Source organism: Micropterus dolomieu, linkage group LG06 (assembly GCF_021292245.1).
Source record: "Micropterus dolomieu isolate WLL.071019.BEF.003 ecotype Adirondacks linkage group LG06, ASM2129224v1, whole genome shotgun sequence".
NCBI classification, from domain to species: Eukaryota; Metazoa; Chordata; class Actinopteri; order Centrarchiformes; family Centrarchidae; genus Micropterus; species Micropterus dolomieu.
The window spans coordinates 25538021-25560781 of record NC_060155.1 but is presented as its reverse complement, the minus strand read 5'-3'; the positions used below and the strand labels follow the sequence as shown (position 1 = coordinate 25560781).

The window sequence follows — 22761 nt, the reverse complement described above, 5'->3', positions numbered from 1 at the left end:
GAACTTGTAATCTGGATCAGGTCGATCCTGATAATGAAATCTCCCTTTTTGTCAGTGGCAGCAGAGGGAGAAAGCTGTACACAATTCAGCCTTCAGTGGATCAATAGAGTGAGCATGCCTCGAAAAGATGAGGTCAAATTGACAAAGCTAAGACTGGCACATTGCGGTTAGCAAGTAGGTTGGTGCTAGTGGGTATGCACAGAGACAACAATAATGAACACTGGACTCCTGGAGTCTGTACAATATGTCTTATCCAATGCCTGCTTTATGTCAGGGAAAAGAGGCTTTTGTTCATAGAATCGGGTAAACTGGGAATTAAAAAGAGATGATAAGATAGACTTTATTGATCCCACACTGGGGAAATTCACTTGCTGTTTCGTTAACACTGCTGGGTGATGGGCTGCTTCAAAGAGAGGAATAGGGAAGTAGTACCTACACTTTGGACCTCCCCTTAGTTTACCTGCTCAGATTTGCTTAACATAAACAAGAAGGGATTATGCTTATGCTATAAATGATCACACTGACAGGCAGAATTAAAACAAGACAGCCTAACATTGCTGTTTGACTACCCCAAATAAATAACAAAGGTATTTCCTATGGCATTTATTAATCTCTGGAGATGTGTGAAAAACTGTAAAATTCCCCAAAACTACTGTATCTCTGAACTATCTCTATAACCTGATCACACACATTTATATGTCCCCTTTAGATAATTAATGTAAAAACTACTGTAATATTTTTTTCACTGAGCCATTAAACTGTTTGGAGCCCCCGTGGGGAGGATCTCCTCACAATTTGAAAACTTCTGCTGTAGATGGCAAAATTAGCAATAGCAACACTACACTGTGGGAGGCAGCTATGCAGCTAACAGACAATTCCTAATCTACCAGAAAAGAAGAAGTAGCACAGCGTTCGCTTCCAAATGTAAGTATACTTTTTTCTAGTAATATGTAAAATGTAAGGAGCACAAAGCAGCCTTTAAACTTAAAAGAAATAGTGATTTATCGTGACAACATCTTTGGCCATATCTCATCCCATTCTCTAATAAAACTAGCCTAATCAATCTGGGCACTAGGGGGGCCTGAAAGTCTCTCTCAACAGCACCTGCAAGACTTCTCCTGTAATTCTGTCAATAGCACAGTTAATCACCATGGCCCAGTGCTGTCGTTGATAATTGTCCCTTATATTAAGGGGCAGGTGGCTCAAGCCTAATTGGTTTGTTTGTGTCTAGGTGGACTCCCCAGGTTGTTGGACCTCTCAGCAGCCGCATGCAGTTCATACCATCTTCATGCCAACTGTGGCCGCATCATATAGAGTTTAGTTATCAAATAGCTCCAGCACTATTTATTAAAACTGACCTTCCTTCCTTCCATCCACTAGGCCATTTCCTCTTTTGCATATGGCTTTCCCAATATCTGCCCTTTATTTATTTATTTATTTTTGGGAGTGACTGCAGTAAATACAAATCAACAGGTATTTCCATTCTAAAAGTAATTAATTCTTTTAATAAACATTTCTGCTGATCCTTAATGGAAACCCTTATCACTTTTGTGTGTGCTACATACTAATACTACACAGAAATGTATTTACCATAAGGAATTTGTGTGTACAGCCATACTTTGGTGATAATTTGTTGGATTGATGTTCCATGAGGTAGGCTTCCAACACATATACATTTAACTGTTAACATAGCACTTAGTAAAAAAAAAAAGTTAAAATGATTCACACTCAATCGTGTTTCACACACACTAAACTTCCATACAAGTGCCAGAGGATTTTATTACTACACACAGTGAAAGTGACTCTTGGATGAATAACGCCGTTCTTGTTTGCCACTAAACCATATGTTGGATGTTTTGATACAAACAAGGTACAATGTTGGAGAAATGTGTTGTCTGTATTTGTGACACTTGTGTTTTCAGCAGTTTTTCCAGGTGTTTTCAGGATGAAGCGTGGTTTAACTGTAATAGGCACATTCAATTTAGAGTTTAAATGTAATGACCATCTTGGGTAACAAGAAGAATTTGTCAATTTATGTCAAATCCGTGTCTGAGGTTGGATCCAAATGATTCCGAATTTTGGCATCAAAGTGATCCAGATCTGAGACTTAAATGTTAAATTACCGAATGCACAATTTTGTCCAGATTAAAATGTAGGATTAGATTACCAAATCTGAATCCTAATCTTCAGGATCAGATATCTTTTGGATCTGCTTTGATATACCGGACTTTGAATATGACTTTGTTGATTGAAAATCAATAGGAACCTGCAAATTGTGCAACACTGACACCATCTACACTATCTTACAAGAGAAACAATTAGAATTTCTTGAAAGAAGAAGAAGAAGACCTCATTCCTTCTACATTTGTTTTATTGATAAAACATCTCCAGAATATATATACAAAACATCAGCCATCAAACAGCAGAAAATAAATGCCTTGACATCTGATACAGAAAATCAGCTGTCAAGCTCAAAATCACTGCATGCAGTTTCACAGCGCTCAAAACTATTTGTCTATTATATAGAAAGACACTGAGCTTCTTGTCTGGAAAACAGTGAAAATTACATTTTGTAGTCGATTACTGTTGGCTAAACTCAATATTATCCATACTTTAACTACTACCCAGATCATTTTCATTAAATCTATCAGAAAGTTTTTTTAAAAAATGGAGGGAAATTCCTTCATTTAAAAAAATGAATAAGACAAGAAAGACTGATATCCTGTATATACATAATAACTCTAGTGACCCTCCTAGAGAGGAAAGTACATGGCCAATGACAATTAAGGCATAGCTTTTACTTGCTTCTCTTCTTCAAAAGTCGGGGTCGTATTCAGTGAGTAAAGTTAGCTTTTGCTGGTGTCACAATTCTAACAGATGAACAAAAGTAAATGAAAGTGGGCTTTGTTCCTCAGTGACATCATAAAATATTGCAGCTACTGTATGCCAGTCACCAGCAGAGAAGGCAACTTCAGCACTTCATCCCCAAATGTGTAGCTCTGGTTTATAGGGCGGTCCATACAAAGACAGTATGCACTACACAGAAACTTCATTGATTGTTGAACATTTTGAATATTACCAACATGGTAAACATTAAATCAAGTGAATATTTGTGTGCTTTGAGTGAAGAAGAACAAGTACATCTGCACTCGGAGCCTTCAGATAGGCTTAGACAAGTACTGAGAGAATGTGTCAATGTGGTGTTGGCAGATTATGGGGAGTACAAAATCATACAAAATTAAATAGTTATAGTTATGGTTCAGGAAGGGGCATAAGAATTATCAAGAGAGGGAGGGGATTGGGGAGTTAACCGAGTCCAGGGGTTCCCAGTGACAGTTCATCATGGCGTCATAGAGTTCCTCGCTGCGCTGCATAAAATCTTTGTTCCACTGCTCCACGTCACAATCAGGGATGGGCTCTGTAAGATACCACATGTATGTGTGTGTGCATGCAAACAAAGCACATGGGCTAAAGTCCAAGCAATAAGTCTTTCCTTGGTATGCTTCCCTCTTTGTACCCTATCTTTTTACTTTTGTGTCACCACCAGTTCCTTTAATTGGGCTCTGGTGCATTTTATTTGTTATCTATCACTGCTTTTAGAGTAACAAATTCTTTTAAACCTGAGTAGTTTTGGAGTTATGATGTTTTTATTTGTGTATCTTAAGTCGTTGACGAATGTTGCGGTTGTGTCTGGTGTTGTATTTGTTACTCTGCTTTGTCTATTTCAGGGTATATACAGGAATCTTGAAGTAAAATTCAATACCTGTTAAGACCTTTTCAACATATTTTAAGCATAGCCTATAATGTTTATGTGCGCAACATTACTGCAAAACATGTGAAACAGTGTGATTTTGTATTTTAGTTGGTTCAAACTAGATAACATTAGCTTGCCTGCAAACGCCGACCAGTTGTTAACTACCTGACATAGTTGTAACTTATTTTCAGTCATAAATATCTGAAACCTTTCTGCTAGAAGCCACTAAAAACTACACAAAGCACCTTTAACTTACATTTACTATAAATAGATTTTGAGACTGTAAAACTAAACACTTTTTTTGTGATAACTTTCATCGACCATTGTCTCAATACAACATAAGTCAAATAGGCCTAAATGGAACAAAGCTGAAGAGAATAAATTGAGTGATGGATAACGTTAGTAGTGTAGGCAGTGTTGCAGACATTTGCGATCAACAGCTAATGTCTGTACCGTAAAGCTGATTTGTGTAAACTTTAGTAAAACAGATAAAGAGAAAAAGGGGAACATGTTGCTCTCAGGAAGAGAAGGAGGTTAGAAGCAGCACATATTGGTACAATGGTATCCTGGCTCTGGCAACATCTTTCACTACAGGGGCTCGATCCACAACCTGGAGGAGGAGCTAGTATAAATGAGTGTATTAGTATAATATTATAACATTATATTAAAAGTATATTGTTAATATAATAGTAAACTGTTAGTTTGATATTAATATGTTAATTATATGTAGTTACTATATTCATTATAATTTCATATAATAGTATAGTATATAGCTTACCACTATTATAATATTAATTACAGTTACAGCGGTTTCATTTTGGGGTTGTTTTTTATTCATTAACTTTGTGCAAGAAAAATGTTCTACATGGTAGCTAGTCTCTAACTTTAATTTTAAGTAGGCTACTAACTCATCAATAATCATAACTATTAATGCATAACAATTAGTTGGAAGGTTTGCTGTAGCACATCAAACCTTTGCTGTGATTGGTCTGTTCACAAAAAGTGCCATTGACGAGCTAATCGGCTTTATGAAAGGTTGAACGTGTTTCAATAAAAAGGCACAGATGAAGCTACATAGCCAGCTAATGTTAGCCAAACCCAAACGCTGTTTATATCTTCCCTGTTCTCTTGTGTCTCACCGCTTCACCTGCTGACAGTGCATCTTGCTCTAATTTTTGAGTAACGGGGCTGTTCAAGCAGCCACAGAGCTCAATCTGACCATGTTTTTAACGATTAGCATTGGGGATCCAGCGTGGTGGAAAGTTACAGTCGGTTGTGCTCGTAAATCAGTTATCTGGTTCGCAGGGATCTATTTTTAGGAGCCTATGAGTGAAAGGCTTGCACGGTAGATCCCTGCGCCTAACGTTACACAGAATAACAACTCGCTACATCTTGCCCGTCTGGTAATTTTGACTATTCAATATAAATAAATACATTCACCCACAATTCTACCATGCAAACTCTTTGGACAAAAAGGATGTTTACATTGACAAAAATATCTACAAAATTTAATACCTTGTTAAATGGTGATTTAAGACTTTTTAATGGCCTTAATTTTCGCAAAATTGATTTGTTACCTTTTAAGACTTTTTAAGACCCCGCAGGTTCGAAAAGAGCTTTTAAATCTCAAAAGAGATAATCTGGTTAAATAAATTAAATAAAAACAAACACTGTAAACACTGGAGACTTATTATCTAACCAGAAAGTACAGGACCTCTTTGTGGCACCAGACAACCCTGAAGTTGTGGATTTAAGTCATATCTGAGGTCCAAGGTATACAAAGTTGTCTAAAACAAGTCAGACCCTGCTGTATTAAGTTAAGTAGGCAACAGAAGAATGTGAATGTGTCAACTAACGGATTGGCAGCATGTCCTGTATGCATTTTCATGTTGAAAAAGGGTCTTACCTTCTGCATTATCCTCCTCTATACCCTCAGTCTCCACGTGGCTCTGCTGGGGAAACACATTAAACATTGGGAATTATTTCTGAAACACTGAAAACGAATGCATCATGTGAATAAAAAACCCTGCAGGAACCCCTGTATTAATCCTACAAGATCAAAAAGGTATAAATCCATGTAATAAACTGTGTTAAATAATGATTTCATTTCCATATATTAAAACATGGACAGATGTTCTTCTAGTTTCCAAGGACAATGAATGGAGAAATGGCACTGCTCTGTCATACTCTAGTGTGGAACCATTTCATTTCTGCCTTTCCATAACAATCTAATCTCTGTGTGTTCAATACGGAGGTAGCTCCACCACATATTTCACTTAGCTTAGCACTCTGAATATTATAGATGTGATCCATGAAAGGTGCCTTTCAGCAGCCCTAAAGCTGTCTTACTTACATGTGTGTATTTAAAGGATTCGGTCAGTATGTTGGGCAATACGCTTGTTTGTTTGTAGTTTGTAGTTAAATGAGAAGAACGATACCACTCGTGCAATACATATGAGGTACAGCCAGTAGCCAGTTAGCTTAGGCTAAAGACTAGAAATGGGGAAAAAGCTCCAAAGGCAACAAAATCAGCCCTCCGTCTCTCATTTGTTGGTACAAAAATCTAAGTGTAAAAATGAAAATTTGTGGTTTTATCAGGGATATGTGCTGGACAACTCCTTGACTCTAGGACGTCACTGAGCCCAGGCAAGAAATAATGCAGCACACAATCTCCCATAAAACCACTAATTGTCATTTCTGTTGGGTAGGTTGTTACGTCTAGACAGAGCCAAGTTAGAAAGTGAATAAGTATATTTCCTAAACTAATCCATTACACATTAAAAATAAAAAATGAGGGTTAACTGCTCTGTGCTTTGTGCTCCATTAGGTAACATCTTGGACCAGTCTACTGACTGCACAGATGCAAAACCTCTCTGGGTGTCAAAGTATGTCCCTCACCTCTACGGCTCCCGTCATGTCAGTGGACATGGGTGGTATCCCCATGGGAGGTGGTGGCATCATGTGGCCCGGTGGGGGGTATCCGTAGGGCCCGTAGTTGTAGTTGTAGCCACTGTTGTAGCCACTGCTGTAACCACTGCTGTTGTAGCCGCTGTACTGGTCATAGCCACCCCATTGAGGGTAGTAACCCCCCTGACCCCCGCCACTATTGTTGCCATAGTAACTGGACTGGTTGTAGTTGCTTTGGTAGTTCTGGCCCTGGCCGCCATGGTAGTTACTCATCTTCTGGCTGCAACACAAGAAATAAAGCAAAGTTTCATTAACATTTGAAGGCGATTTGAATACAGCTCCATTATTTGGTTCAAGCTCTATCAAATACATCCCAGTGTATCCCATATATTGATTTATTTGTCTGCCATAATATCAAATTTTGATTCGTTCAGCCCCCTGCTCTCTCTCACTAAGTTGTGGAGGCTACATGTAGTTGCTATTTCAGTACTGCAGTGGTCATGTCTGTTCATCAGCTCCAGCTCCAACTGGCTGCGATGGAAACATGACACCTGGGTGGAAACACTAATCTCCATCGGCTGTGACTTTATATCCAAGCTATGACGTCTTTCAGAGCACAAAAACACTGTAAACACACCTGTCACCTGCCCAGCACGGTGCTGATAAACCAGAAAGACAGAGGAAGACTGAGAGTAAGCTGTGCTTGGGGCTGCACGAGTGAGCGCAGCCTCAAAATAAGTGTGACGGAGGCTCCAACACTGACAGGAACTCCAACCACCAGATACAAAGAGACTCGACGGATCCACTGCAAAACAACATACACAACCGGGTTTGTAGCTTCTTGGTAAAGGACGCTGGTGACTGAAAAGGTGGTTTTAGACCAAAAGCAAAGTGAGCATTGGAGGCGGTGCGTTCTTATCCAAAGTCAATCCAAAGACGCGTGGAGCCGCAATTTTCTGTCGGGCGGTGCAAAGGGGGCACTGCCAGAAATGCAAAGGCCTTCGCGTGAGTTGAATATTTATATATATATTGAATATTTTTGAATATTATAATATGAACAGCGAGAAAGTCGCATGACACTGAGTCACGATAGCCTATCAGATTGTCCGTATATCACAGACGGCTTCAGAACGTTGTGTAGAGAGGGCCAGGCAGAGCGCTGCAGCTATAGCTTTTATTAAATTAGCTTTTTACTTTAGTTTTTGGGACTACAACAGCTCAGCAAATAGCTTCCGTGCACATCCGGTTCCAGTGTTGTTGTTAGCATCAGTTGGCACCATAGCTTGCACTCAGACCTCTGTTAAACTACTACTTCATATTTAAATATAAAACCGGACAAAACTGGACATTACTTTGAGAAAAGAAAGTGGGGAAGTGTAACTACCTGGTGAGTTCAGAAAATGTGTCTGTAACTATATTCCAGCTATTGTTGTACTTTACTGTGAACAAGTTAGCATAGCATACCCCTGATCGATACGAACTCCATTCAGAATTTTGATTTTGCTGACATGTTTTGATTTTGTTGAATCAGTGTTAGCATTTTGTGCTTCTACTATGATTACGTTGGCTACGTAATTAAATGATTTCTTTTTATGTCTGTTTTAACCGTGTTTATTGTTGTTTTACGATCGCGAGTCTCCAAAGGGTGTTTCATTTTGAAAATTGACTGGATTCTCTGTCGTTCTGTTTCTGACTTCCTGCCTGGTTTGATCTGCTCTGTGCTGCTTGACGCAGCTTGCGTCAAAAAAAGACCTGCTACCTATTCTCCGCGGAGCGCCGCTTCTGGGATGATCCTGGACGCGCTGCATCTGCGGACTCAAAAGCTATAATGGTTGCAATTAGCTGTAACGCGCCGTAGCCAGTCAGTGGATTTTAGCCGTTAGGCGCTGCTCTCATGCCTGATGTAGCAAGCTTCATTGATTACTGTGGAAACGTAGAATTACAGCAGCAGGTCCATATACATAACACAGAAGTTAAGCACGGCATGTATGCACACCACTGATAATTAAAGGAGTAATTATAAATAATATTATTAAGGTAGCTTCAGTGATGATACTTCAGTAGTATCTGCTGAAGTATACAGTGTTTTTGCATTTCCCCCCAAAATATAAGCCCAACTACCTAGAAATCTTCTGTGATGATGAGTTTCTAACTTTAGGAAACTTATCAGCCTTTTCCTGCTCTGAACTATCGTTATTACATTGGCCTTTAAAAGTCCACTATTGGTCGACCTCTACTGGAGACACGCCTAAGTAGTTAGACTAACGTCACACTAGGGCAAGTGTCGATGAAATTAACATGAACCAAAAACCTTTTCAGCATCTTGCTGAATCCACAACTTGAAATAATTCAGCGTGTCCTTGAAAAAGATGACTGCCATAAAATCATATTCCAAATCAGGGTGCGTATTTTAAAGATGTTCTATGAAAGGATTTTCCTACCAATGATTCAATCATATCTTTTAATCAGTTTACATTGAAAGGTTGTGACACATGGCAAGTGCTCAACAAACCACTCTATAACTCGCAGGGGAAGTAATAACACTAAGACAACCAAGCTACTTGAACAAATGGTCACAGACCCATAGAACTGCAACAGTTACTAATCATGATAATCTCTGCATGCCACCGTTTTCTTAATCTTTTTATGCAGAGGTTTATCAAATTGTGGCACATTTTTTGCCATGTTCCATGTTTCTTTCTTAATAACTTACCTCTTTGCTACAGCAATACTGAGTCTGAGTGGCTTTCCCCCCAGCATCGTCCCCTGGCACTCCTCGATCGCCTTCTTCTGCTCGCTCTCCTCCCCAAACTTGACGAAGCCATAACCTCTGCAGGTCAAACAACAGTTACACCTCCTCTCCACACCACCACACACTCCATACTTGGCATTTAATAGCCACTTATAATGAGAAACAGAATATAATGGGTATTATTATGGTAGAACTGAAACTTGTTGTTTTACTTTTAACATGAGGTAGCATCACTTGAATTGTGAGTTGCTCTTGCTTAGCCTATATGGGGAAAACAATAGTTTTAGCATAAGATGGTAAGAAAACATTTCTTCAGCCTTTTCTCGAAAATAGATGAAGACGTACTGGTGGTCAACGTCCTTAGCACAGCTATCTAAATAATCATTAAACCAGGAAACATATTTATGTTATTGCACATTTCATACAATAATATTCAAACCAGATAGTATAGTATACAGCACACCAAAGAAATAAATAAACAAATAATATGTAGTTCAACAAATCATCTTAAGTCAAACTGAATACTTTTAACTTTTCTAAAGCCACATCGCTGTCCGGTCCATCTCTATGAACTGAGATACCTGGAGTATCCATACTGGTCAGTGACCACTTTGGCTCCTTTGCAGGAAAGGTACTTCTTGAAAACTTGGTGCAGTTGGAAGTCGTCTACCTCAGAGGCCAAGTCGCCCACAAACACCGAGAACTCCGGCCTGAGAGAAGATAAAACTTTGATCACTGATTTATGTTTATTTGTGAGTGAGTGAGTGAGTGAGTGAGTGAGTGAGTGAGTGAGTGCAGTTGTGCTGAACGAATCTATGCGCTGCGGGCAGCTCTGCAATTGATTATGATTTTGCTCCTATTTAATAGTATGTGTGGCGGTCAGCATTGATATTGAGGTGTGTCATGTTGCCTCAAATAAATGAATGAATGGGAAACACAGCAGTGGGGTGCCGATTCTACCGATTTTTTCTGTCATCTTAGTTCTGATGTTGAGTTAGTTAGTCGACTTAATATCGATGTATGACAAACCAATCGCTGATCATCCCTTTAATCGTTGATAGCCGATCTAATCGCCAATCGGAACAAGCCTAAACAGTTGTACTGTTTTCAGCTGTTTACTGACACTACAGCGTGGACGTGATGTCGAACACAATACATAAGGAAAAAATTGAGAAGGTAAATTCGTCTACTGGCAGTGTGAAAAGGATTATTTTTGAAGTTTAAAAACACCTGCATATTAGGGTTGGGCGATATGGCCGAAAGAGTTATGACGATAAAAATATATCATTTGAGATTGATAATTATCACGATTAATGTAATTTATTTCAGATTTAACAGCTGATTTATGCTCCTGAGTGAAACTAGATGGTTCATTCTGGTTTTAAGCTTTTCTTTATGGTCAGAACAAACATTTGATGCCATAAAATGGATCGCTTAACAAAGGTAGAACATTCAAAAGAATTATGAATTATTTTTCTACAAATATGTAAGAGTAAAACTAAGTAAAATCTTTTTTCAGACCCTTTAACTCAACAAAATAAATATCTTAATCAAAAAAAGAAATGCTTATTTGTTTATGATTCAAATTTATAAAATCAAAAATTTATTGAACATTTGAAATATTGATATTAAAGTAAATTATTAATGCGTAATGCCCAACCCTACCGCACATACTTAATAATTTTGGTGTAAACAGGGTTTTAGGCAAAATAGTGTGTAGCATATCTTAACTTAAATTTAGACTCAAACAGTAACATGTAAAAGCTGAAAGTGAATCATATCTTACCCTGCCTCTGGCCGCTTGCCGTAGGTGGCATAGTTTAGCTTAAACTTCCGGGGCTGGACGGGGGGAGAGAAAACACAAACAATAAGCCATCCTCAAACACCAAAGACGTGTAGTATAGCACTGATATTGCTGAAAATAAAGAGTAGAGTTAAGTTTGTTGTTATTTGGGTTTACATACCTCCACCACCCAGACCAGCCCATTCCTCAGTTAGTTCCTACCAGAGACTCTATTCACCAGCTTCAAACAAAGTACATTTCATGTACAAGCAGCCTCCTTCAGCAGCAGGTACAGGCCGATGGACAGGGAGCCCAGTAGCTTGGCCAGCTCACTGGGCCAGCAGCATTTCAAATTCAGGTAAAGCTCACAAGTTTACACACTTTGAGACTTTCAAGCTGGCACCCCTCCGCTGGCATGTTTTACATCACCACTAGGGCTGTCGCGATATTCGCAAAATTTAAATAGTGCGCTATTGGTCAAGCCTACCGCGGAGGATGGCAAGTACCGCAACAACCGCAATGTTGATACTGTACACTTCAGGGCGTGTTAAATTAATTAATAAATAAGTGCTTCAAAAGTTCCACAACCGTAACAAGTTCTGTAACGGTTCAAGGATGGATCACCATGGGCTGTACGTGACCCGACTTCAAACTGAAGCTGTAAGTGTTGCCGTGTTTTGTGTTGTTTTACAGTTTATTTTAGAGGTTAGCTAACTTGGCGTTAGCATACTGCGCGGCTAATGTGGCTAGCACGCTCGGCGATGTTGGACTAACGTTGTGATCCTGAGGGACATTCCAGAGAAATTGTAGACAGTAAGCCTCATTTGAATCGCACTAACTAAGCAGCGTAGTGCGTTGGACGTCTGCAGCTGTTTTTCATGTTGCTTTCTGTGGAAATTTAGTTATAATGTTACTACAGTGCAGTGGTTAGTTGTGGACAGCCATTCTGCTCCACACCGGCGCGCGCGTGTTGCTGCGGTATGTAAATTGACTTGATAGACATGCCCTGAAGGGAATGATATAGCTACGTCTGAAAAAGACACGGTCAAACAACAAAAAGGAGTTTGCTTGACAATGTTGTTGCCGAGCACGCAGCAGCTAGCTTGCTCAGACCATAAAGCTGCTGTTAGCGGCTTGTTGTGCAGTGAGGTGACAGATACAGACACTCTTACTCTGCCATTTGGCACCAAATTACTTCATTGATGAAAAATGCGATAATACCGCGCCGTTGAGCCCCAACATATTGCCGCGGTGGAAATTACTTCACCGCGACAGCCCTAATCACACCTTTAAATAGACTTGCTGTCACTGCAGCCAATATAGAATTTATTAATATGTTACAGATACTAATATTAATATCTGTAACAGCTATTTAGTGTTGCTTCTTTATAAATAGGTTTGTAAAATTTACTGGGAAAGCACACACAGCAAACCAAAACGAACGTGGCACTTTCAACCAATAGATAAACTAGAATCTGGTGTGTTTACAGTAGAGATGCACCGATTGCAATTTTCATGGTCTGACCTGCCGTTTCCGATTTTGGCAGATTCCGATTTTCCTTCAAAAAATTATAACTAAGATCATACACAAACATTTTTGCAACTGTTGTTGAGTGCATGCCATGAAACAGTGTGCCACAGCATGCATTTAAATCTGACCAGCACAGGATTTGATATGTCACACTGATTGGCCCTAGTCACCGGTCATGGCTGATCAAGCTGAAAACCGGCTGATTCCAGTCACTGAATGATCGATCGGTGCATCTCTAGTTTACAGGGCAGAAGGACAACCTCATAGTTCACTGACTTATTTTAAAACATTTAGATATTAAGTTTCTGTCATAACAGAGAAGACTAGTTGAGCTCTATTTTCCACAGTCAAATCATATAGAGCTGCAACCATTTGCTAATCCGTTAATTTGTTTGAGTAATTAAAAAAAAAAAAAAAAAAAAAAAAAAATACACACAATTCTCGGATTCCAGCCACTTAAATACAAATATTTCTGGTTTCTTTACTCCTCTATGACAGTAAACTGAATATCTTTGGGTTATGGACAAAACAAGACATTGGAAGACGTCATCTTAGGCTTTGGGAAACACTTATCAAAATTTTGACATTTTTTATACCAAACAAAAAATCCATTAATTGACACATTAAATCGACAGTGAAGTTAAGTTTATATAAATATATTTATTTGTGGATAAACAATAATTATGTATATTATTGCAGTAAAGATTGCATCAAACATATATGAGTAAGTATTTTGCAATTACACCATAGAACTGACCGGATTTGATCCAGGAACCAGTTTTCCGTTGAGTCTCTGGACACAGCGGTCGACACTTGCTTCATCTGCCAGCTCCACAAAGCAATATCCTGCTGACCCACTGCACAGGAGGAAAGATATGTTATCTATGGGCAAACCTATCAGTTGCCCTCAGGCTTTAACACAAAGGCTAGTGTATGGCAGGAGGTGCTCTGTATATCCTACCCCGTTATCCTGTGAGTGATGATCTTGACTCCAAACGGCGATTCTCCCATAGCGCTAAAGGCCTGCTTGATGAAGTTCTCATCCATGTATGGGTCCAACTAAACATACACAAAGAGAAATTTTACATGCATCATGTTCAATTCCAACCACAGACAAATGTTTTTAATAGGACAGAAGTACATATACAACATTGTAATGTAAAAGATTTGTATGAAATTACAAATTGCAGCTCATAGACAGCACAAAGACATTTTAAGTTGGGTGTATCATCCACTCAAACGTGTCAAACTTTTTTATCGCATTTTATAGCTATAGATGATGCAACACCAACGTATGCCAGGATAGTGATCAAGAGGACCCGCTCTCGCAACGTGAGTCGCAGACAATTTGTGACTACAATGGTATTATATAAAAAATAAAGCATCACCAACAACAACATGTTTGCAATTTATTCATGAACCATGCAAAGGAAGGCTTAGAATATCTCCTCTTACTTCAGTGGATGTTGGTTATATTAACCCATGAGTACAATCATATTAATCAAATCAGATAAGGATGGATCTACAGTATCCACATTACTCTTAACTCTTTCCCCAGGTATTTACCACATTGATGCTGTATACGCTAAATAGCTCTTATTAGGATTCATTGCTGTTCTTACTAGTATCTATTGTCACTCCTAGATCTCTTACTTTTTTGATGCTTTTATGTGGTTCCACAAATGTAAGTTGCTTGGGATAAAAGCGTCTGCCAAATTGGTAAATGTGATGTTCATATAAAAGAAGTCCTCTCCTCTCTTGTGTCTCTGAAATACTGATCTTTCCCTCCTTCTGATATAAAACAAACCAAAAAATACATGCTATTTCAGTTACAAGGACCCAAATGGACTACCTTGGTAACTTACATTGGGTAGATTATCTTTTGCTTTATGTACCGTAAGCTCTAATGTTACCGGTCCTGTTCTTCAAAGTATAACTTAGTTATATCCCCAATTAAATAACATTATAATGTTACAGCATGGTTATGAGTTAAAAAATGGAAAGAGTTAAGATGGATGTGTCTGATGTATATTTACCACTCTTTCGACATGATTATTAAACTAAACACGGTAACCATCTTAATCATAATGTGGTGGGTTTAAATAGCTTTTAGTGCGTATGTAACGTTAACGTTAGTCGATGCTTAACGTTACTGTAACGGCAGCTCGCAGTCACTCCATTAGCTAACGGTTGCTACAAGGCGAAGAGCGTCGGGAACAATACATGGAAGAAAAGGCAGTTTGGTGAATCGTTTGCACACCAATGTTTGCTAATATTGTTGTTCTACCAACGAAGTAACGTTATCGTGGCACAGAGGTTAGAGGTTAGCCTTTCTTCCAGGCTAACTTAACGTATTATCAGAGCTAGGAACCAGCACGCGTTGCTAAGCTAACGTAACTTAAGAAACGTTGAGACTTCAGACATACATCACCCATCCACAGGCTCGTCTGTCTGTTAAACATCTTGGATTTTGTGGAAGTGAGATGAAACTGTAGAGGATTCCGTTGGTGTTTGATTTGGGGTGCAAAAAAAGAAAAAGGCAAATTTTGTTTTTCAACGTTAAAAGTTCTCCAAACGTTCACGCAGACGACGTGAATTCGTTGTTCCTCTTCCGTCTCAAGTTACTTCCGGTGTTCTGCCGAGTTTTTTCCCCCACAACTTTATTAATAGAATAGAATCTGAACAGGTGTTTATTATTCCTTAAAACTAACTAGTCGCTATTTAAACGCTACCAGTACTTTATTTATTAGTAGTTACTAATAACTATCTTTAGTTACTAATAACTAATTGCACATTCTAGTAACTATTCCAAAAGATACTCTTACTAGTACATTATTTTAGGTCATTAATGACTAGTAAAATGGCTTGTTGAGTAACATTTCCATTCTTGCTAGTAAGAAAGTAATAGTTACTAGTGACTAATGGAATAGTTATGTGTAACTAAAAAATAAGCACTAGTAGATAAACAATAGCGACTAGTAAAATGGAAATGGTGACAAGTAACTATTCAATTGGTTACTAGTAGCTAATGAATAGATGATATCTGAACTGCAGAGCCCCATAGATTTCAAAGGCAAAAGTTTGCCAGCTACTAGTAACTAATGGAATAGTTACTAATAGTTACTAACTAATGGAATAGTTACTAGTGACTAATAAATAAGTAAATAAGTACTAGTAGCTTTTAAATATATATTAAATGGGTGATGACGGTGCAATGGTTAAGACACATGTGACCTGGGTTTGATTCCCACTGTGACCCATCCACCAATGTGTGCCTGAGCAAGACACTTAACCCACTGTTGCTCCAGATGCGTGCGACCTCTGACATGTATAGCTCGCTTTGGATAAAAGCATCTGCTAAATGAATTAATGTAATGACTTTTTAAGGTACAAATGTTAAAACAACTTGGTATAAACAATACAGGGAGTACAGGTTATATGTAAAGAACCAAAAGTCACAGTGAGTGTAAGAGTGAAATGAATTAATTGATTGGCTGTGCTTATTATAGTCCTGCTACAACCACAGGATTTCTTTTGTTATTTCTATGTCAGAGCTTTTGATTTATTCAACGCTGTCAGGATGTAAAGAAAATTTCAGGAACTTTTACAAAAATAAACTGAAATAAATTGCATATCCTAGGTTTAACCAGTTAAAAAGTATATTATTACTTCAGCGGCACTCTCCTGATCATGACCATGAAAAGCCTGTTTCACGATATCCTAATGTTCTCCTGTCAGTTTGCCCCCCCTGATAGATTTGCTATGCTAATAAATATCTCTGCATGGTGAAACACAAAGAGGCTGGAGAGTTTACTGAATCGGTGAAGGAGATATGACATGGACTAAGTGTGCAGATATAATCCAGAAAATGTCATCTATACTGAGTATTACAACAGCGAGCTGACGCCGTCATTGTCTGACTGGACTTTGGCTCCATCTGGTGTTCTTATGGCACACCGGTATTCAGCCCTGCAGGAGGCCTCAGTGTTGCTGGCTTCTAACTCCAAATGAGCTGATGGTGCACACACTTGTCAAATCAGCAGCTACTTAATCTCAGGTGTGGCTGCTGCTCACATTTAATGGCATTCTGTGTCGCACTGTGTGGTTAATTTCCAAGTTTTCAAGGTAAAATTATTCTACTTTGTTTTTATCACAACAGACAACATGTCAAGTGTATGTGAAAAATTTGGAAGCCTCATTTTTGGGTGATAGCAGTAGCTTAATGAGTTTTTTAAATAGAATTTTAAAACAATTTAATGATTCAGTTAAATCTTGACTCAGGTGATTTACTCTTTTTCATCATCATATCACTTCAAGTATAGAAAGCACATTGCAACTTTAAAAACTTTAATTTATTTACTTATGATCTCCCTGAAAAGGACATCGCAATGTCAGACAGTTGCATACTTGAAATAGTGATCAATACAAGTGAAAACTGTTGAAATATTACTTGCCATGAAATGTAGACCTAAGAAAATCCTATCCATGCATGGATACACAAATGTTTATGGGTTTGGGTGCCACAGATTAGATAGATAGATAGATAGATAGATAGATAGTGATAGATAGTGTTTGGTTGATGGGGTCCTGCTGGGTATTTTGACTAACCAGTATTTCTAAAATTGTGAAAATCTTTGTGGCACTGACTTTCTTGGATGTTGGTGCTATATCAACTAAAGAGCTGTTGGGCAAAATTCACAACTATATTACACTTGCAGCATGTTGGGACTAGTTGAGGGTGCAGTTAATATTTATAGTGAAAAGCTTGCATTCTGCATAATGTGTTGAATATGGAGTACTGATCTCAACTTGCAATATGTATTGTTTTTTTTTTTAAATTTTTTTTAGACAAAGTGACCCACTTTAATAACATAACATTCACAGAACTTTCACCACACTAAAGATCTTAAGATTTAACTTGCTCCCATTACTGCGATGTGGATGCTCACTAACAGTCCTCCACCTGCATGTAGGTTGAATATGGCAGCTGTTAACAGACCATCACCAGCTCAGTCAGGACCAAATGGAGGGAACATACACACTCGCCCGAGCAGCGGTATAACAAACTCTGGACAACAGGACCCAGGACCTCCGTTCCATCCCCAACACCACATGTCTGCCCGGCCTGTCTTCTACATCCCTGCCCCGGCTCCACCCCCACCCCCTTTCCTCCACTACCAATGGCCCATGCCCTTCTCTTATAACCCCTTTGCTGGCTTCCCAGGCATGGGTGAGTCTTGTGTGCTTTTACTTTTCCAGTTAGTTTGTTTTTGGGCTATGATACAAGGAGTGGCCACAATAATAGGAACACTCTTACAAGCCTGCTGGTGTCAAATGCAAATGTCCTGAAATATGTAATGCGATGTAAAGTACAACTGGATTTAATTGCATTGCAACTATTTTTAAACTTGAACAATCATCTCAGTTGGTTGAGTTAACCCTTTTTTTTTGTTTTTTTTTCCCTTACACCTCAGGCTATGGTATGGTCATGCCCCCATTCCCTCCTCCCCCCTACATGGAGTCTCCAGCCTACATTATGCCCAACCCTCAAATCCAGCCAGTTGACTACAGGCGCTTCCTCCACCCCCATTTCCATGCTCCCAGTGCACCCTATCAGAACCCAAACCAGACCCGCAGGGGTCACCTGCCTCATGCTGTCCCTCCTAGAGAAACTGTAAACTCCGAGGTCCAAACAGAACCCACACAAAGAGGCCTAGATGCTTTTGATGAGGGAAGCCCGCATATCAGCTCAGATTGTGGGCTAGGAACTGCCTCAATCTCTCCCTCCTCTTCAAGCTCCAGCTCCCCAAAACGAGGCCCTACCAAGGCTGAGGACTATACCAAACCCAGCAGTAATTCAAATGACTTGCATGTTAACGGGACCTGCACAAGCAGTACAGTCAAAGTCAAGTTTAACATCCCACGTCCTACTGCAACGAAGACCGTTGAGTCGTGTATCAGAGCAACTCTAGAAACACTAGAGAACAGTAAAGACATAGTTGGTCAGGATAATGTTCCCCCTTGCAACATGTGGTCAGTGAGTTCTCCAGATAATTTGGTTCCTGCATGTAGTTCTTTTCACCAAGAGGGTGAGGTTGAGGTTGTCAAAGAGAGACATGCCTCTGTCCCTGACATTCTGATGAGTTGGGGAGCTGAAGTAGAGCATGAAAAGTCAATTTACCAGAGTCCAGTTGAAACAAAGAGTGGTCCAGTGGTGGCTGACTGTGCTGATACTAATGAGGGTAGTCTTAAGGACCATGAAACCCCCTCCAAGATTCTGAAACTGCCTTTTGGTCTTCATGAGCTTTTCTCAGAATCCAGAAGAGAAAATGAGCTTGTGGGATTGGTTAGCTCTGTGAGCCAGTGCCTACCGGACAGAGATGAACCGCAGGATTCCTTAAATGAGTCCCATAAGCTCCCTGACAATGAGCAAGGAAATGACAATGAGACAAATCCACATGAAGACACTACAGAGATCATTCCCTATAAAATGTCTTTAAATAGCTCTCAGAGAAAGAGAAAAATGAATGAGTCTGTATGGTCTGTGGAGTCTCTTGCCCCCTTCATCCCCACTAAGGAGTGGCTGTTGCAGAACAGCATGTTTGAGCCTGAAGTAATCATTGAGACGACAGAGGAAGCTGAAAATGTAAATCCTGAACTGTCAACCCAAAATGACAGCCTATTTGTTGAATCTATTAAAGAAAGGAGGCGGACGCTCAGGTTTTCCTCTTCTGACTCTGTTCCGATGTCAGACAGTTGGCTCATTTTCAGTACTCCGGCTGGGAAGCAAAGTCCAGCAAAGAAACCAGAAACGGAGAGTGAAAATTATGCCTCTGAAATGAGAGGACCAAATCAAGGCCAGAGCATGGCTCCTTCAGAAAAGGATCCCGTAGCTTCCCCGATTCAACTGCAAAGAGAAATTATTTCGTCTAACCCTACAGAAGAGGATGTAGATAAAAACAGGTCTTCTGAACCAGAGGCTATTCAATGCCCAAACCAGGAATCTCTGATTGTAAATGAGCAGGAGGAGAAAAGTCCCCGCTCTCCTGAGCAACAAAAAACTCTCTCTTTGAACTCTGCAGCAGGGGAAACATTCTCTTCTTCGGTCCAGCTGATTCTCCAAAACAGAGTGGACATGGAGGACAGAGGAAGTGAAAACAAAGGTGAAAGTCAACTGAGAAATGAGCAACTGTGTGTCCCAATGGCTGAACAGGAGATGGCAGAAGTGTCTCCATCAAAGGGACATATAGTGGACATTGGCGTCCAGTGTACCAATTTGCTGGATTGTGTATGTGGGAGTTTAAAGAGCAGCATGCAACCAAACAGAAAACAGCCTTTTAAATATTCAGGTGATCTGCTTATTACTTAACAACAAATATCATATTTGTGCCGTGCCCTTCTGCCTCTTGAGATAAAATGGGTGTTTGAACTGTTGTCTCATAGATATGAAGAAAGCAAACCTTGACAAGGCTGAAGGATCCGGCATGAATGGACACGTGCAGAAAAACCAGAAGAGGCATGGTCCATGGAGGAACAGGTAGTGCATGTAATCTAGCGATTTCAGCAAAACAGCACATCATCTACAGTCAATTTCTCTGATTGGTTGATGATCAAATGCTTGCCCAATCAGATTTCTGTCTATGCTAGTTACATAATCATGAATATAAAATGTATACATTTTCTCTTAAATCCTTGAATATGGTGTAAATAAGATGCATAAAATTAGAAATGAGGATAAAATATTAAATGCATGTTTTAATAAGCCATCCCAACAAAAGCCTTAAATGGTAATGCATTCTTAAAGCATGTTTTGAACACACCTGCTTTGCCACATTGAACATCTTTTCAGTCCCACATGTGAAAATGCAGAAGCCAGAAAATCTGTCAACTGAATCTGCATTTTCAAATTGTATTGTCATCTTCAGGCCTGTGCAGCGTTAGATGGAAATGTTGCAAAATTGACAAGTACACCTTTTTAATCCAACTGAACATTGCCCACATCAAACCAGTAAGAAGAGCCCCCCCAAAAACCACACAAATCTCTGTGAAACAACTGTTCCGACCTCATCACTCATAGTAAGAAGCTGATTGAGAGAATACATTAACAGGGGAATTTTAACCGCGTCATACATGTCAACAGATAAGCAGAACAGCCAGCAGGAAGCCTACAACGGACATGGTGGCAAACCTGGGAAATCAAAAGGTGAGAATGGCAGCTTCATCTTGAATTGTGTCAGGATGGGTGATGGTGATCATGCAATGAAGAATGCTTTTGAAACTGAGGCATTCGTTCCTACCAACTAGTGTGAAACCTTAGTTTGGTTTGTGTAGGTTAATGGAAACAAAGACTTTTGCTGCAGACCAAACATCTACACTAAACTCTAAACTGATAATAGATATGAAATATTAATGCATTTTCTGCCAATAAAGGCAACATTTGTTTTAATGCTATAAGTTATCCATTTGAATCACAATAAGCCTTTGAGCAGTCAAATGTAACTTGACCCTGTCAGTCACCTGATTTGTGTTGTGGTTTTGTTTTAATCTGGTATTACCAGATGGTGTCATACAATCAGATCTTATAAGAGTTTAAAGAAACTCCTCCCAGATTTCATTACATTGTACAAAGGTTTTAACTGTTTTCATTCACTAACCTGCCTAACTGATTTAAGCAGGCTCTTTGGCTTAATACAGTTTGTTGCTTCTTCCAGGTGGAAATGGAAGAAGTCCACGGTACTGAGCACCGACTACGTTCTAAAAGACAACACTCGTTTTTAAAGAATCAATTTAATTATACATTTTTTGTATTTCAATAAATGTTTTGTCAATATTAAATTTTTTATTTTTTTTGGAAGATGGGTTAAAGATACCTCTATTGCAAATGCGGGTTCAGTTTTTAATCTTATCACTTAATGTGCAAAATATAAAATGTTCTTTTGGTTCCTTCTCATTTTTCCAGAGCTTGTAATTTCTATCTGTAACTTGTTAAATAATTGACAAAGACTAGCTGGCAAGACAACACCTTAGGGCTCAAAAAATTAAATGTACGACTTTGAATAGTCGTCTGATCCAAGTTTTGGAATGGTTTTTGTTGCGACAGGAACTTGCATGTCACTAGCTGGGAATGCTTCAGAAGTCAGCATTCAATTGGATGAAGTCATGGAGTTCAGCAATATCTCTCAAATATGTTAGTGTGAACATTAAAAGCACTGTTGGATTGCATGTGTTTAGGAAGTATGATTACCTGTATAAATGTGTAAAATTCATGTTGGATACAAAGGAATATATTCTTGTGCAATGGTACATGGCTGCATTTACATAGCGCTTTGAAAGCAGTTTTTGCCTCCTTCACCCATTGTTGCACAGTGATGGCAGCGAGATACCATGCAAGGTATTCGCCTGACGAGGAAGCAATTTCATATTCAGTGTCTTGCCCGAAGACTCTTTGACATGTGGACAGGAGGAGCTGGGGATCAAATTTCCAACCTTTTGCTCAATAGACAAGCACACATGACCCACAGCTACCCAATATGTAATGTATTCTGTTGCAAAGTTTATTGTCCCATTTTTGCACAGCTTGCTGTACAGTACATGCATATACTTTGATAATGAGACATGACGATCCACAAGATTTTGAAGAAATGCTGAAATGAGCAGGAGGCATTGGAGCATTAAACACTATTTCCTGCATTCTGGAGAGATTTTCTGCTCCAATTTATGGTGTAAATGTCTTTATGTAAAGGAAACAAATTCAGCTGGGAGGTGACAATTCATCAATATAAAAATGAGACTAATGCAGTAATGAGCAGCTTGTTTTACCTAGTTTTTGTTTAGTTTTTTTTTGGACAATGCACATTTGTTTGTTCTATATATAAATTGAATTGCATGTTTTCTTGTTAATAAACCTTTCTAAAAGCATTTTAATTAACATTTCTTGGTGCAAGCTATTTTTCAGGACATTTTTAACATTCTTAAAAAGTGATAAAATCAGCTATTTCAAAATGTGTTGTCCCCAGTGTAAATGATCCCAATAT

The 22761-nt window shown here is 39.1% G+C and overlaps 2 protein-coding genes across 4 annotated transcripts; one reads left to right on the top strand and one right to left on the bottom strand.

Moving 5' to 3' along the window:
- Positions 1 to 2359: 2359 nt before the first annotated feature.
- Positions 2360 to 15352, bottom strand: trnau1apb (tRNA selenocysteine 1 associated protein 1b). Of its 2 annotated transcripts, none has more exons than XM_046051160.1 (9): positions 15154 to 15352; positions 13689 to 13786; positions 13485 to 13584; positions 11200 to 11252; positions 9995 to 10123; positions 9375 to 9491; positions 6653 to 6941; positions 5661 to 5706; positions 2360 to 3418 (listed from the first exon to the last, which is right to left on the bottom strand). In XM_046051160.1, the coding sequence occupies exons 1-9, from the start codon at positions 15187 to 15189 to the stop codon at positions 3282 to 3284; spliced, it is 1005 nt and encodes a 334-aa protein (XP_045907116.1). In that variant the 5' UTR covers positions 15190 to 15352; the 3' UTR covers positions 2360 to 3281. The 2 variants fall into 2 exon arrangements, with proteins under 2 accessions (XP_045907116.1, XP_045907117.1); XM_046051161.1 differs by having other exon boundaries at positions 5661 to 5703.
- Positions 14936 to 22044, top strand: LOC123971993. 2 transcript variants are annotated; one of them, XM_046051158.1, is made up of 5 exons: positions 14936 to 14970; positions 17701 to 17957; positions 18202 to 20076; positions 20171 to 20930; positions 21439 to 22044. In XM_046051158.1, the coding sequence occupies exons 1-4, from the start codon at positions 14951 to 14953 to the stop codon at positions 20266 to 20268; spliced, it is 2250 nt and encodes a 749-aa protein (XP_045907114.1). In that variant the 5' UTR covers positions 14936 to 14950; the 3' UTR covers positions 20269 to 20930; positions 21439 to 22044. The 2 variants fall into 2 exon arrangements, with proteins under 2 accessions (XP_045907114.1, XP_045907115.1); XM_046051159.1 differs by lacking the exon at positions 14936 to 14970 and adding an exon at positions 16708 to 16852.
- The last annotated feature ends 717 nt before the right edge of the window (positions 22045 to 22761 follow it).